Genomic DNA, 17,305 nt, shown 5'->3' on the forward strand with positions numbered 1-17,305 from the left:
CCAAAGGGATGCACATTTTTGTTTTTTGCCCTAGCACTACACACCTGATTCAAATGATCAAAAGTCGTTGATGATCTGAATCAGGTGTGTAGTGTTAGGGCAAAAACTAAAATGTGCATCCCTTTGGGTTCCCAGGACCAGGATTGAGAACCACTGGTGTAAGGAATGAGGGACCTTGAAAGCAGCAAACATTTTTTAAAGACGGCTTGTACCCTCTGCTGGCTACTGATAGGAACCATCTCTGTAGGTTGTGGGAAAGGTGTGAGGGTTGAGGGATCTTGAAAGCAGCACACGTGTTTTAAAGGTGGCTTGTAACATCTACAGGCTACAGAGTAACCCTGAATGTGGCACTAATAAGAACCATCTACTGTATGTTGGTTGAGGGAAAAGTTCTCAGGGATGAGGGATCTTGAAAGCCACTGAAGGAGTATAGTCATGGAAAGTCTTCTTAAGGTGTCTGTCTGGCTCTCCCTGTAGGCTGGAGTAACACTGTGGATGTGGGCTGTCTCAATACATTTTTTTCTGGAATATTTAGGGCTCTATTTTCTGCTGGTGCTAAGTGCCCAAACCAGTCCCCAAGTTTCCAAGCCAATCAATAAAGGGTTTTGCTCGTGAGAGAATGCTTTGAAATAAATCTTAATCGCCAAAGCTTTGTTTAAAAGATCAAGTTTGGGAGCGGCAATTCAGTGAGCGGACATCCTCTTTTTGTCTATGTATCGTACATTGTTTTAACTAGCTCCTGTTATTATTTTGGGGTCATTAAAAAAACAGAACATGAAGGCTACATCATGTGTCCATTATGGAAGGAGAGATTAGATGATGCCGGTAACCTTTGTATTTAGAAACATTTAAGTTATTTTTGTAACAATTGCTTGTTTTCTGTTCCATTTGATTAAAAACCAAGCCCTCCGTAGGCTACTCTTACCCTTTCACAACGAAGGCTGGTGTTGGGTGTCTTTTTTATTAGTCAAGTAGCCTATGCATAAAAGGTTTCTAAATGGTCCACTAGTGAGGCTTTTTTAGTCATGCATGAATCACAATTCACATAGGCCGACCTGCACACTTAATTTGACTTGTATCCATCCCCATTCATCCAGTTACCAAAGACATGCTCCTCCAAACATATTTAATGAATTCAGCCTTATAATGCCATATTGTAGCATTTTCAGGGGGTGTCCCAGACTGGGACTCAAACCCAGGTCCAGTGACTGTCATGCCAACATCTTAATCGTTCAGGCAAGAGGTTGTTAGGTGTTGGGTTAGGGTCACTACATTATCAACAGTGGACAGGCCCAGGGCTGTGCACAAACCTTGCAAGGGGCAGGTGCTCAAAATGATTGAATAAATGATGAAGTGTTGCTGGGCGTAGGATATGGGCCAACCAGACCAAATATTGATGCTGTAAATATAGGTAGCTTGCTACACACACTCAACCGTTGATCGCATTTCAAGCCATGCATGAGTGCGCTCAGTGCAGGGCAGACCAATGGACGGGGTAAGGGTGGGGGGGTTGGTTGGTAAACTTGACGACATCGCCACAACTTGGGGGCAGCGGGTTCGGAACAACAACAAAAAAAAGTTATCTTGGCGAGTGGTAGGGCAAAGGGACAGGTGCTCAGGCACAGGTAGACCCCTATCTGTGCATGTGGCTGGATAGGCCTATATCTTGCTTATTGGGAGCGAGCTTCACACATAGGCCGACAATACATTTACGGGGAGCCTAGTAGTTTTTATTTCAGGAGAAGTGCAATGTGTAAAGCTTATACAGTATGCTTATGGAAGCCAAGTACAATAATGTTGACTGCCAGCACTCCAAACATGTTTAGCAAAAACTGGAGGTATTATATAATTCCTATTATTTGTTACTGTAGTCTATGCTGTTTAATAAATGGTATTATTATACAATGGACTAGGAAGAGTATTCCGTACCCCCCAGCCGAATTGGAGTTGACAATGCAAAGACTGTCAATAACCTACACAACTTGAGACAACCGCACATAGTAGCCATTGAACACATTGATTGGCCAGTGAATTGTCAAGCCTTTGTCACACCTACAACTTAATCAAAAACCAGCCCTTTCACGCCACCGTCAGCTATTGTGCTCATAATTCCCACTGTGTAAATAGCAAATATATTTCTTACACAGCCTCCAACCTATAGCGCTACCGCCAGCGCTAAGATTTACCTTTGCGTTAGTTTGTTAAAATAGAGCCCTTAATTTAATGAAGATCTAAGCTTTTACAATTGTATTTGGAGGTGTTTTGTATATTTATGATGTGCTTAGAGATGTGTTTTAAATGCATAGTGAGATGAGACAATTAGTAAATTACTGCAGAAACAAAAACATTCTAAGTGCATGTTGAAATGCAATGTTGCATAATAAATAATGTGTTGTGATCAAGACGCTGACTGATCCTCCCTCTCCAACCCCCTCCCCATCTCTCCAACCCCCTCCCCATCTCTCCAACCCCCTCTCCATCTCTCCAACCCCCTCCCCATCCCCTGCCCTCCACACAGCCTTGGCATGTGCATACTCAATGTAACCCTTGATTTCCAGCTGATAACCTGATCTTAATTCTTATACTGTACCTTCACTGCAATTTCCATCCTACTGTCTTTCTGTGTCCTGGACACCTGCTGCTAACGTTTAGCTAGCATCTCTGGAGGTTTGGCCAAACACACAGAGGATACATCCCAAATGGCACTCTATTTCCTATACGGCCGTGGTCAAAAGTAATGCACAATATAGGGAATAGGGTGCCATTGGGACTCATCCAGAGAAACACTGCCTCTCTCTACTCTGTGTTTAACGGCTGCTCACACACAGAAAAGGGCCATGCAACCCACAGAAACTTAATTACATCCCTTGTGCCTCGTTATTAAACATGCTTTCCTTGGGCAATGTCCGTCCATGCTCTCTCTTCTCTTTTCTTCTGTTCTTGTCTCTTCTCATGTCTTTTACATCCCAGCTATTCATCCGCGTTTGGCATTTTATCATGGTGTTGTCTTAGTTGTATTCCTCATTCCATTAGCTTGCTCCTATGGAGCCTGCTGAATTGAATTATGCTAAAATAATATAAAAGCTTGTTTCCCAATTGGTCTAAATTATGGGGACAGAACTGATGAAAACCTTCTTTTTTTTGTGCTAAATTCCACCATTAGCACTTCATCTGGAATAAAAATGTAGTTTTTGTCATGTCATCATCTTTATGGCTTTTGAAGAACATTTTATCACTGATATTGCAGAGATATGATATTGCAGCACCAGCTGCAGCACATTAGCTACTGTAGGTGAACAGAACAAACCTAGAACACTCAGCCAAGATGCTCTCATGTATTAGCATGGAAGATAATCCATGTTTTGTGATGTGAGCAGACTTGGATGCCATTAAAATACCTGCATTCAAAGGATTAGAATAGAGTCCCTGAGCCAGTGAGGTAGGCCCCATGGGCCCTTGTGTCTGTGCCTGTTTGAGCCATTACTCTGACAGTGTCACGACTTCCACCGAAGGTGGACACTCTCCCTGTTTGGGCGGCGCTCGGCGGTCGTCGTCACCGGTCTACTAGCTGCCACCGATTCCTTTTTCTTTTCTGTTAGTTTTATCTTGATTGTTTTCACCTGTTACTTATTTGTTATTAATTATGGCCTATTTAAACATCCAGGCCCGCCTGCTTTTGTGTGGGCTTATTCTCACTGTCAGTAGTGAAATTGTTTTTCTTATACGTATTTTGCTGTCTGTTATTTTCCCTGGTTTTGGTGACATACCTGTTTATTTTCCCTGGTTTTGGTGACATACCTGTTTATTTTGCCTGGTTGTTGGCTAGACCCAGCTTAATAAACATATGCATTGGAAGCAGTGCTCTCTGCGCCTGACTACACACCCACCACCCCTAGCTATCCGTGACAGACAGCCTTTCTACACACTTGACTAGCCACAGAACTAAATCGGTTATGCATGAATGTTATCTAGGGGAGCGGGCAGGTGCCGTTAGCATTCTGCTCAAAACAAACTAGACATTCACACTTACTCACACACATTATTTTTCTTATCAATGTTTTTTCTGCCATCTTCTCCCTCTCCTTTTTCTGTTACTTATATCTCTGTTCATATGCTCTCTCTCTTTCATTTTCTCGCTTTCTCTCTCTCTCCTTCCCCTGTTCCATCCCAAATTGCCCACATGAGTCTGCCATGGAAAAGAGGCATAGCTGAATCTTATTGGTCTTGTTACAGATTAGTGGGGCTAGTACGGTACCTCAACTCCCTCTGGAGCAGGAGAGGATACCAACTCTCACCTCCCATATCTGCATCACCATGGTAACAGCTCTCAGGTGGATCTGATCTGATCACTGTGACAGTACTTAGCAGGATATCAGAGCACCTTTCACCTGTGTGATATAAACTGTATTCAAAGCACAGAGTTACAGTTGAGCAGTAAGTGTTGATGTCTTTGGAATGTCAGATCAACCTTATTGGACCTGCTGCTCTTTCTCTGGGCATGGATGTGTTGATGCACTGTCCTGTGGTTGCTATATAGAGACAGGCAGACTGGTTTGACTTTAGTTTCAAAAGGCTTCCATTTTAAGAACATACAGTATTCGCACAGAGGCACACCACTTGGACAATGCGAATGTAAGGCTTTATTTGTGCATCTTCAAATGTCAGTATTATTTAGATCCCTGTGAAATATCACCATCACTTTAAAACCATTGAGAAATTACAACACGTATACAAAATGTGTGGAACGACTCACTGTGGAGCATCACTGCATGACACTATCAGCAGAGCACAGTCACCACCAATCAACCTCACTGCAACCATTTGAACATCAGATGAGGTATAATTAGAGTATATTTAACAGACGGTTCACAAACGTATGTCCACAGCTTTCAATTCAACAGCACAAACTTACTGAAGCATGAAACAATTTGTCATTAAAATATCAATCATTTTACAGACACTCATCCAGAGGAACTAGGGTTAAGTACCTTGCTCAAGGTTGTACAATAATGTACATGAATGTGAGCGGAGCCAAACCACTCACATTCACACTATTCACACAGTCTTCTCTCAGTTTATTTCCATTTCTGATACATTTTCCAGTCTACTCCGATGTCCTCTTAAAAATTAACTTGCTAAATCCTTCCTTCCCCTTCAGTATGCCTTCTTCTTGTCATCTTTCTCTCTTACAGTCCACCCCTGTAGATATTTTAACTTCATCCACATGCCCTCGCAAACTTCATGTTTGGAAATCTACATGGGAGTGGTGACCTATACCTCATGGTCAAATGTAATCAGCTACATGTCATCTGATCACAAAAAAATTTAACTGCAATCAGTTATGTTACCAGCAAAAATATTGTAATCAGGTTCGAGATACTTTTGAAAAAATAGATGATTACTTTTTGCTTTAGGCTACTTTTAAATTCAGAAAGGATGTTTGAGAAGAAAATACATTATGACACCTTTCTGTTTCTCAATGACATTCAATTAAGTTTGTTCCACCTGAGCGAGTCTGACCACAAGTCAGAGACCCCTATGATGACACACCAAATGCGTTTGATGGATCCTTTTTGTTTTCTTCAAATGCCTCTTAATGGCAGAGTAATCCAAAAGTAACTGAAGGTAATCAGATAACGTTACTGAATTTGGGCAATCCAAAAGTAATGTTACTGATTACAATTTTAAGACAGATAACTAGTAACTGCAACGGATTTCACTTAGACAGTAACATACCCAACCCTGCTTATGGTTAGGTATCAATATACAAAAGTATTTTCAGATCTAGTTAAGTTTGTAAGGGTAAGTAGATGAGGGGAATATATATATGAAATGTGATCTAAATATCATTGACAAATATGATAGGATTAAGCCCTTTAGAGGTGACATCTCCCTGACTAATGATGATTGGCTGTCCTAGACGGGTCTGTGGCAAGCGGAAGCTCCCTATTGATTGGTTGAAGCTACCTTGGCTGTAGTGCTGCTGGCCAAAGCTCTCCCGTGATTGATCAAAACTAGCCTGCCTGCATGGATGTTGATAGAAGCTGTCCCCTGATTGTTCGAAACTGCTTTGGCTGTAGAGCCGTTGGCTCATCCCATTGGCCCGTCTCCCAGAGGCGCTTCTCATTGGGTACCTCTGGCCAGTCTTGTACCAGCCTGTCTCTTTGAAGACAAACCAGATGTTGCCGGTCCAGAGGATAAAGTTTACAAAACCAAAAACCTGTATAAAAGTACAGAACGAGGATATTTAGAGTGCATGTTGACATTTCTTGTCCTGGAGTCAAAACTGAGACAGATTTCACCTTAGATAGGCCAGCTGCAAAGTCAAAATTGTGTATATTGTAAAAATGTATGAAAACAAAAATGAGCTTTTTGGTCTTCATTTAAGGTTAGGGTTGGGCGTTAGGGTTAGTAGTGATTTTTAAGGTTAGGGTTAGGTTTACATTCAGATTTGATGAATTTATGGCTGTGCCAGCTAGTGACCACTCTAGAGAGCTGCCTCTAGAACAAGACTCATGATGAAAAATGCATTTAGAGTTTGGGTCTAAACATCAAACTGTCAGATTCAGAATCAGATAATGTTATTGACATAAAACAAATGGTTGCTAAGAATTTTTGTTGCTGTGCACATAATTTCAAACATCGTCGTCAACAATCGTTTGAAGCATTGCGTAGGAGTTAACACCACCTGTCTGAAGACAATGGAGCTGACATTGATCAGCATTGGTGTTTCATGCTTAAGGGTTATGTCCCAAATTGCACCATGTTCCCTATATAGTGCACTACTTTTGACTAGGGCCCATAGTGGTCTGGTCAAAGGTAGTGCACTTTATGGAAAATAGGGTGCCATTATGGATGTCACCAATGACTCACCACAGACGTGTTGAGCTCAGACCAGACTGGGTGGTGGGAAGCTGAACACCGGTTGGCCGGGTATCTGCAGGCAGAGATGAGCAGGAGGACCTGGGTGGGATCAGTGGCTGACTTTATATCAGACAGAGATTTGGCCCAAGCACAGGAACTCACCAACCACATGAAGGCGAACAGCACGGTCACTACAAAGTCCTGTTTAGCAGGGAGAAATGGAGAAGGTTATTATCAGATTCAATTCGACCGTGAGAGTTGAGGTATGAAAAACATGATAGGGTGACGTTATAAATGAGGTTTAACCTCTACAGGATTGGTGGGTCCCCCTAGGGTTGGTTGCTAACGTTGGCTAATGTATTTAGCGTGAGGTTGTAAGTAACAAGAAAATTTACCAAAACATAGACATATCTGGTATTGACAGAAATATTAAATGATTGTTAATTTAACTGCACTGTTCAAATTATAGTAGCTTTTACAGTGAAATAATACCATGCTATTGTTTGAGGAGATTGCACAGTTATGAACTTGTAAAGCTTTTAATAAACCAATTAGGCACATTTGGGCAGTCTTCATACAAAATGTTGAACAGAAATGCAATGGCTCATTGGATCAGTCTAAAACGTTGTACATACACTGCTTCCATCTAGTGGCCAAAATCTAAATTGTGCCTGGGCTGGAATAATACATTATCGCCTTTCTCTTGCATTTTAAAGACGATGGTACAAAAATGCATGGTTTTTCTTTGTATTATCTTTTACCAGATCTAATGTGTTGTATTCTCCTACATTCATTTCACATTTCACATTACTGTATTATTGACTGTATGTTTTGTTTATTCCATGTGTAACTCTGTGTTGTTGTATGTGTCAAATTGCTACGCTTTATCTTGGCCAGGTCGCAGTTGCAAATGATAATTTGTTCTCAACTAGCCTACCTGGTTAAATAAAGGTGAAATACAATTAAAATAAATAAAATACATTTCCAAAAACTGCAAAGTGTTTCCTTTCAAATGGTATATGTAACGATGTACGCTGATCGTCGGGAAGCAAGTTAAGGGAATAAGGGAATGAGTAAATAAATAAAATAAATGAACACAACAAGAAACACGAACAGCGCACCAACATAATACAGAAACATAAACAATGACGACCGGGGAAGAAACCAAAGGGAGTGACATATAAAGGGCAGGTAATCAAGGAGGTGATGGAGTCCAGGTGAGTGTCATTATGCACAGATGCACATAACGCTGGTGACAGGTGTGCGCCATAACGAGCAGCCTGGTGACCTAGAGGCTGGAGAGGGAGCACACGGGACAGTACCCCCTCCCCAATGCGCGGCTCCAGTCGCAGGCCAACCAAGATGACAATCCCGGGGATCAGGGGCGGACTGGTCACCGCTGCTGAGGCGCAGAAACCTGACGAACCGGCTGAGGAGTGAGAGCCTGATGAGCCGGCTGAAACCTCCCTGGTTGCCTCGGTCGAGACACGGGAACCTGTTCACCCAGCTGAGGCATTGGAGCCTACAAACCCGCTGAGGCCTCCCAGGTAGCTCCGGCTTCAACACCCGGACCCGACATCACCTCCAACACAAAAAAAACACTCCCTGATGCTTCCCTTTGTTGAGTTGTCGTTCTGTAACGATGTACGCTGAGAGTCGGGAAGCAAGTTCAGGGAGTGAATACATTTTATAAATAAACAAACAAAACAAGAAACATGAAGAGCGCACCAACTTTATACATAAACAATGACGACCGGGGAAGAAACCAAAGGGAGTGACTTATAAAGGGCAGGTAATCAAGGAGGTGATGGAGTCCAGGTGAGTGCCATTATGCACAGATGCACATAACGCTGGTGACAGGTGTGCACCATAACGAGCAGCCTGGTGATCAAGAGGCCAGCGAGGGAGCACACGTGACAGTATTGTAACGTTCTGAGTGTAGTGGGTGAGAAGTCAGGCGCAGGAAGCAGAGAGTTCAGGGGAGTGCTACTTTAATGCACAAAAAACGGCGAACATAAGCCAACCCCACGAAAACACAGGGCGTATAACAACACAAACGCCCCAAACAGGGGGACTTAAACTGTCCAGCAAAAACCCACGAAATGGGAAAAACACGTAACCCACAGACGTGCACACAAGTTTATACAAAACAGAAGGTCACAATAATTAATCCCGCACACAGAACCAGGCGGGCCGGCTGACTAATAAAGCCTCACTAATTATACCCAACTCAAAACAGGTGCACTCAATAAACACATAAGGAGGGGGAGGAAATAATCAGTGGCAGCTAGTAGGCCGGCGACGACAACCGCCGAGCGCCACCCGAACGGGAAGGGGAGCCACCTTCGGTCAGAGTTGTGACAAGTATCAAGAATATGCAAATCCTTGCTTCAGGTCCTGAGCTACAGGCAGTTAGATTTGGGTATGTCATTAGCAGGATTAACAACAACGTAAAGCTAACTGCAATTGATAAAATGCCACAATATACCACACCTTTCAGGTAATAATCTTGTGAAACACATTTCTCTATATGTTAAGCTACCACTGCCTTGTAAATTATTTAATTCAATTTATCTCAATTAATAGGTACATACATTATACAAATCAACTCACCACCAACGGTCCTCTGTTACCCTCGCGATACTTGTTCTGGTAGTAGATGTACACTACGGTGGCCATCAGGGAATAGAAGAAGGCAAAGACAGCCACGGTCACAAAAAACTGAGCTGAGGAGGAATAGTCTCCGACTAGGAAGATGCTCTCCTGTCTGTTCCTCTCACACAGCGTGGGCTGGAAATGGACCTGCTGTAACCTATCAGATGACAGGAACAAGGACATGGTCACAGTTAGAGCCTTTTATTGAGAAGAGTGAGGCTCTGTTCACAGGTGGGTGAGAATGAGGTGGAGAATGTCATGACCATCATCATGCAAGTCATTATCATAGTAAAAACAGCTACATGAAGACAGATGTCTTGCTGTAGCTATGTTGTCAGTGAAATGTCTCTCATCAACGCTCAATGTGTTAGAATCCTAATCACCTGTTATATTAGTTTCCATTTATTTTATTTGACCTTTAATTATACAGGTTAGTCATTGAGATCACATTGTGTTTACAAGAGAGACCTGCAGTTATGCCATCTGACCTATAAAATAACAAAGTCCTGCATAATGTTAGGGTATGTCCAGGTAAAAGTAAGGTATGAGCAGAGTGTTTGAACACACAATAATTTACAGAAAGTAGAGATAGACCCTGCTGCTTCTTGCTTCATTAAAAAAAATACAAAAAATATATATATTTGAAAGAACAAAAGTCTGTCTTGGTAAGGAACCCTTCCATCACGAATGGAATCTGACAGGCTTTAAAGGTAGCGATTGTTAAACTGAGTGAAATAAGTTCCTCCCACTGATCTGAATGAACCTGCGATCTTCAGAGAGACAGAGAGGAGAGACGAGAGACAGAGAGACGAGAGACAGAGAGACAAGAGAGAGAGAGAGAGAGAGAGAGAGAGAGAGGTAGAGGTATATGTATTCCTTAGAATCACTGTATGATGCTCAGGAGTCTCCATTATGAATCTCTCCCCTGATCATCAAGAGTCTTTTCACATTACTCTAAACCTGAGCTGAAAGGTTTAAGGTCTTCAAAGAAGCAAGTAGATACATGTGAGATACTGATTGTGGAAACAAATGAATGATTTCTGGGGATCAGACACAATTGTCTGTCTGACAGCTACAGCTCCATATTCCATCATCTTTCAATCATAATTTTTATTTTATAGACGGAAAATCAAACTCTGTCTCCACACCTCCACCCTATCTGTCAAAACACATTTACAGATGGACAACACTGTCATTGTCTCACCAAGGCTATATCCCCACATGCACAGTAGATTACAATACAGAGTTACTTAGTGAAGTGTTGTGGAGTGTTTATCTGGATAATGTTACTTGTCTCTCAACGTGATATACCCATGCATGTGACATGTGACAATGACATGATCCTTTTGCTCCAGTTTGCAAATTGTTGCAAATAACAGCATGTATTACCTGAAGGGATAGGCAAAGTTTACTGTGATGCTAAGGTTGCTCTGGCTCTTGTCCAGACATTCCACTCTAACCCGCAGGTGACCAGAGTACCCTCCACATGTTGCAAATGCACAGACGGCAAAGATCTGGAAAATAAATATATTATTAAACTCCTACTCATTGAGCATGCTAGACATCGACTGTGTTCCAAATGATACCCTATTCCCTATATAGTTGGCTAGCTAATTTTCACCAAAAGTAAAAAGTAGTGCACTACACAGGGAATAGGGTGCCTTTGGAATGCAGTTAATAGTTGCTCCTGGTCCCTCCTTTCGTGTCTGGTCCTTTACAAAACTGCTAGAGCAACAGCTGGACCTAATGAGCCCCAATGCAGCGTCTATATCAACACCCTGACAGATGCTGCCTTTGGGAAAGTTGTCATGTGTATAATATATGATTTTTGGTGTGGATATATGGTGTGGATATATGGTGTGGATATATGGTGGAATGAGCATGGGACTGTTGATGGATCCTAAAATCAAAAACAAACTGCTCTTGCCAGTAGTGGAGAGTGTGGTAAATTGAGCCAAAAGAGTAAGTTGAGCCAGCCTTGTTTCAAGGAAACCATACAGAAAATTAATTGTTTGACCAAATATTTAGGAAGAGGTCATGTGAGTGGAAACTACATGGAAAAAGTGGTAGGCAATTAGGTCCAAAAAACTGATTTTCAACAAAATAAATAAACGTATTGTATTAGATGTTTCATGATAGTTGTACCTAAGTCAAAGTCAATAATTGTAAGATTGTTCTACATCAGTTGGGGTCTCTATAAGCTTCAATAGGAGGTCCTACACCTAGCATGAAAGTGCAGCCTTGTAGCTGTCTGGGCTAATATAGTGAAAATGTTTGCCTTGGGGTCAGTTGAGCAAATTGAAGTGTTTTATTCCCAGGCGTAATGCAAAGCATTATCGCTGGGATATGAGGCAACAACAGGGACTGTGTTACAAAGTGTTTGTTAGGTGTTTTAGTGATAGCCCCCTTTTTTTCAATTTTCGCCTAAAATGACATACCCAAATCTAACTGCCTGTAGCTCAGGACCTGAAGCAAGGAAATGCATATTCTTGGTACCGTTTGAAAGGAATCACTTTGAAGTTTGTGGAAAAGTGAATTGAATGTAGGAGAATGTAACACAATAGATCTGGTGGAAGAAAATACAAAGAAAAAAACAACCGTTTGTTTTTCTACTTCCATCTTTGAAATGGAACAGAAAGGACCTACATTGAGCCATCACTCTGGTTCTAATTCCGATGATGTCCACAGGATGGCAGCAGTGTATGTGCAAAGTTCCAGATGGATAACTTGAAGTATGAGCAAACTACATGACATTTAGTGTGAAATCACCCAGGTACATTTGGGCAAATCGTGAATGAGACATTTACATTCACATTACATTTTACTGCAAAAATATTGTGAAATCTGTATCCTTGGACTTTGATGTAGCTTTTCCAGTATTAGTAGTCATCTTATAAGTTCAACATTTGCAAAACACCCAGTTTTCAAAACTTTATAACTCTCCATATTCTTATACATTTTGTCCAAAAGGAAAAGGCTTGCTGTCGCACAAGCTACATTTTGCAACAAATATGGGGTTTCCAGATACTCTCATAAAGCCCAGCTCATTGGTTATCTAGCTAGCTTTGTTTTACCCCGATTGGTGCAATTTGACAAAGTTACAATCAATCAAGTGAAGATCGCCTGCGTCATCTGCGTGCCATGAAGGCGTCGCTCTTTGACCAAATTTGGTGTCCTATAGGATATACTACACCCCTAATTATATAATGAAGTCTGGTAACGTTCTAGGATCTCTGAGGAATAAATATGACTATAATTTGACTGGTTGAAAAAACGTTTAGGGTTAGATTTGCACAGATTCCTTTCTTTGCAAATTGAATGAGTGGAAATACAAAATCGATCGTACATGCTATATGGACCTTTTTAGGATATGAAAAATGATTTTATCTAACAAAACTACACTCATGTTATCCCTGGAACCCTTTGGATGATAAATCAGAGCAAGATTTCAGAATGTAAGTACACATTTCACCTTCAGAGGTGAATTTATCAAACCCATCACTGTGAAAAAAGTGTTTTGTTGTTAGGAGCTCTCCTCAAACAATAGCATGGCATTTATAGCTACTGTAAATTGGACAGTGCAGTTATATTAACAAGAATTTAAGCTTTCAGCCGATATAAGACACTTATGTGTACCGACATTTGTTGTTTCTCTAAAATCTGCGATGGTGACACAAGGCGCTGCATGATTTACAACTGTCCCGTTAACGGGACGCCTAACCCTAAGAAGTTCTAATTTTAACCCTGTGTTAAAATATACTTTTATATGTATTTTTTTTATTTTTTTATTTTACCTTTATTTATACAGGTTTTTTCTCATTGAGATAATATCTATTTTCCAAGAGAGACCTGGTCCAATAGCAGCAGAGGGAACAACATTTCAGACAAAACAACTTACATAAACTAACACAACATTAAACAAAACTATAAACACACACACAGTACAACTGTCACGTTCTGACCTTAGTTCTTTTGTTATGTCTTTGTTTTAGTATGATCAGGTCGTGAGTTGGGTGGGTTGTCTATGTTTGTTTTTCTTTGAGTTGGTATTTCTGTGTTTGGCCTGGTATGGCTCTCAATCAGAGACCTGAGCCAACTCCCCGTGCTTACCGTGGAGAGAGGTGGACCGGGCAGGCACCGTGTTATGCCGTGAGGCGCATGGTGTCCCTGGTGCGCAGGCATAGCCTGATGCGTTACATAGCAGCTTCTCGTATCGGCCGGGCTAGAGTTGGCATCGAACCAGGTGCCATGAAGCCGGCTCAGCGCATCTGGTCTCCAGTGTGTCTCCTCGGGCCTGGGGTACATGGCACCCCCCCTACGCATGGTGTCCCCGGTTTGCCAGCACAGCCCAGTGCGGTCTATTCCACCTTGCCGCACTGGCCTGGCTACAGGGAGTATCCAGCCAGGTAGAGTTGTGCAGGCTCGGTGCTCGAGACCTCCAGTGCGCCTCCACGGTCCGGTCTATCCGGTGGCACACACCAGCGCTCCGGTGGCAGCCCCACGCACCAGGCTGTCTCGGTCTCCTCCCTACAGGTTCTCCCGTCTGTCCTGAGCTGCCAGAGTCTCCCGTCTGTCCTGAGCTGCCAGAGTCTCCCATCTGTCCTGAGCTGCCAGAGTCACCCGTCTGTCCTGAGCTGCCAGAGTCACCCGTCTGTCCTGAGCTGCCAGAGTCGCCCGTCTGTCCTGAGCTGCCAGAGTCTTCCGTCTGTCCTGAGCTGCCAGAGTCGCCGGTCTGTCCTGAGCTGCCAGAGTCGCCCGCCTGTGCTGAGCTGCCAAAGTCGCCCATCTGTCCTGAGCTGCCAGAGCCGCCCGCCAGTCAGGAGCTGCCGGAGCCGCCGGTCTGTCAGCTGCCGGAATCGCCCTTCACTCCGGAGCTGCCGGAGTCTCCCGCCTGTCCCGTGCTGCCGGAATCTCCCATCCATTCAGGACCCATTGTTAGGGTCCCCAGTCCGAGGTCGGCGGCGAGGGTCGCCGCTCTAAAGAGGCCACGGAGGCGGGTAAAGAGGCGGGCAAAGACTATGGTAGAGTGGGGTCCACGTCCCGCACCAGAGCCGCCACCGCGGGCAGACACCGACCCAGACCCTCCCCTATAGGTTCGGATTTTGCGGCCGGAGTCCGCACCTTTAGGGGGGAGTACTGTCACGTTCTGACCTTAGTTCTTTTGAAATGTCTTTATTTTAGTATGGTCAGGGTGTGAGTTGGGTGGGTTGTCTATGTTTGTTTTTCTATGAGTTGGTATTTCTGTGTTTGGCCTGGTATGGCTCTCAATCAGAGGCAGCTGTCAATCGTTGTCCCTGATTGAGAACCATACTTAGGCAGCCTGTTTTCAGCCTTGATTTGTGGGTGATGGTTATCTTTTTTGTGTATTCACCGTACAGGACTGTTTCGTTTCGTTCTCGTTATTTTGTTTTTGTGTTCATGATAATACATGATCAATATGGACACTTACCACGCTGCGCATTGGTCCTCACCTTCTTCCACCACAGACGAGCGTTACAACAACAAACATATTACATTAAAAACACAAACATCTTGACTAAAAACAGCTGGCCTAAAAAACAATTTCACTTTTCTATGATATATACATCGATCAAATGTTTTAACTCCACCATGAAACTAGATCATCACATTTTAAAATGTTCAGGAGAGAATTCCAGGACCACGGTGCTAAGTAACTAAAACTATTTCTGCCATGACCTGTTCTAATTTTTGGTACTGTTAGAAGCAAATCAGAATGGGCTATGAATGGGCTTTTAATCCTACTTAAAATGATTAAAAGACAAAAAAGTGATTGTGTTGAATTATGTTTAGGAAATAGACATGGTTTAAAAAGGTAGTGGTAATATTTAATTCAGTACAGAAATGTGTAGGCGGCTTAACTTACCCTGTCCCGCCGCTCAACTTACCCCATACCCAGGGTAAATTGTTCCAAGACATTACTTTTTTGGAACAAGCTATGTTTTCAAAACTCTAATGTTTACATGAATTCTAATTATGGGGATACACAGCATCCTGAAACACTGTATATGTAGATAGAGACAGAGACAGGAACAGGGACAGAGAGAGCGAGAGAGAGAGAGAGAGAGAGAGAGAGAGAGAGAGAGATTGTTTCTCTCAGATTGTTTCAAAAAGGTATACATACAGCCAGACAGTTGTTGTGTAACCTGATCAGATCCAGAGTGTTTAAGACCACATCTAATTGAGTGTGTGTGGCTATAATTATAATTAAAAGTCATTGATTAGATGTATTTACAAAATAAATGATGAATACGTCTGTTGTCTGCAAACATCCTGTTAATTCACTCATTCATATTCAAATGGTAAAAGAATGCATTCTAAAGGGTTACAATCATTAATGACACATTATAACTTCTATAATCATTATCATGCCATGAAATTCTAGACTAAAACACAGCTGTTAACAAAGTATCGTCTAAATACAAAGGCTTTTTGGTTTCAGTGTTAAAAGACGAACAGAAAGAGAGAGAGAGGGGGAGAAAGAGACACAGCGAGAGAAGAGAGAAAGGGGAGTGTGAGCGAGAGGAGTGAGGAAGAAAGAGAGAGCGAAAGACAGAGAGAGCGAGAAAGAAAGAGAGAGAGAGAAAGAGAGAGAAAGAGAGGGAGAAAGGGAGAGAGAGAGAGAGAGAGAGAGAGAGAGAGAGGTGGTAGAGGAAAGCTAATCTCGGCACCATATCTATTAAGCAGACTGATGATCAAGGTTTGGGATTGATTTTCTTGAGAACAGCATTATGGAAACAACTGAATAATTTAGAAATGGGCTGACTGCAAACAGTGAGCCACCTACTGTGGGTTAGAGAGTGGGCAGAGCCTCAGAGAGTGACTGAACCTGTTGGAATACTGTACATGCCACACACACAAACACACAGGCATACGCATGCATGCATACATGCACGCACAAACACACACACACACACACACACACGCACACACACACACACACACACACACACGCACACACACACACACACACACACACACACACACACACACACACATACACACACACACACACACACACACACACACACACACACACACATCCCAAAGGACTGCCCTGGGAAAAACAGTAAATAAAATTCACCCATCAAACATAAGTAATATTCCTTACAAACCAAATTGAAAAATAAAGTATTTTAAAAACACATGTATCACATTCAATAGCCTATAGAACACACCCCTGTTTCATAACTAAATAATTATAATGCTGGTTTAACGAGGAATGTACTTACCTAGAGTCCAAATATGAAAGAAACAACTACTTACCGGAGCAAATATGACCATACACATTTAAAAAGCACAGCGAACAAGTTCTACTCCACAAAAGGGTGTTAGCAGCTTTCTCCTCATACTAATGCACTGTCACTAATGTAGATGATTCAAAGACAGAGAGCAGAGAGAGGGAGAGAGAGAGACAAAGAGAGAGACAAAGAGCAGAGACAGAGAGAGAGAGAGAGAGAGAGCTCATACTAATGCACTGTCACTAATGTAGATGGTTCAAGGACTGAGAGCAGAGAGAGAGGTAGAGAGAGTGAGACAGAGAGAATGAAAGAGACAGAGAGCGAGACAGAGAGAGAGACAGAGAGAACAGAGAGTACAGAGTGCGGAGGTTGCCTGAAAGGGGGGGGGGGGGGGGGGGTGGGGGGGACAAGCTATCTGAAGGGAGGAGAGGAGAGAGCAAAGGGAACTATCTGGGGTTGGGGTGGGCATTAGGGAGTAGGGTAAGGAAAAGGATGTACTGTAGTGCAGAGCTCCTCTCTAGTATAAC

General features: G+C 42.6%; 1 protein-coding gene across 1 annotated transcript; it reads right to left on the reverse strand.

Moving 5' to 3' along the window:
• Positions 1-4,630: 4,630 nt before the first annotated feature.
• On the reverse strand, positions 4,631-17,102 carry LOC110528333 (synaptoporin). Its single transcript, XM_021610319.2, has 5 exons — positions 16,804-17,102; positions 10,909-11,033; positions 9,478-9,676; positions 6,874-7,065; positions 4,631-6,220 (listed from the first exon to the last, which is right to left on the reverse strand). The coding sequence occupies exons 1-5, from the start codon at positions 16,825-16,827 to the stop codon at positions 5,840-5,842; spliced, it is 921 nt and encodes a 306-aa protein (XP_021465994.1). The 5' UTR covers positions 16,828-17,102; the 3' UTR covers positions 4,631-5,839.
• Between the last annotated feature and the right edge of the window lie 203 nt (positions 17,103-17,305).

This window comes from Oncorhynchus mykiss, chromosome 7 (genome assembly GCF_013265735.2).
Source record: "Oncorhynchus mykiss isolate Arlee chromosome 7, USDA_OmykA_1.1, whole genome shotgun sequence".
NCBI lineage: Eukaryota > Metazoa > Chordata > Actinopteri > Salmoniformes > Salmonidae > Oncorhynchus > Oncorhynchus mykiss.

Bases quoted from the DNA above. Each gene is read 5' to 3' on its own strand.
- LOC110528333 (XM_021610319.2), bottom strand. From the start codon at position 16,827: ATGTGTATGGTCATATTTGCTCCG. The intron at 9,677-10,908 runs GTAATACATGCT...GTCATCTGATAG, and splicing joins AACTTTGCCTATCCCTTCAG to GTTACAGCAGGTCCATTTCC. The intron at 6,221-6,873 runs GTGAGTCATTGG...ACTTTTATACAG, and splicing joins CTGAGCTCAACACGTCTGTG to GTTTTTGGTTTTGTAAACTT.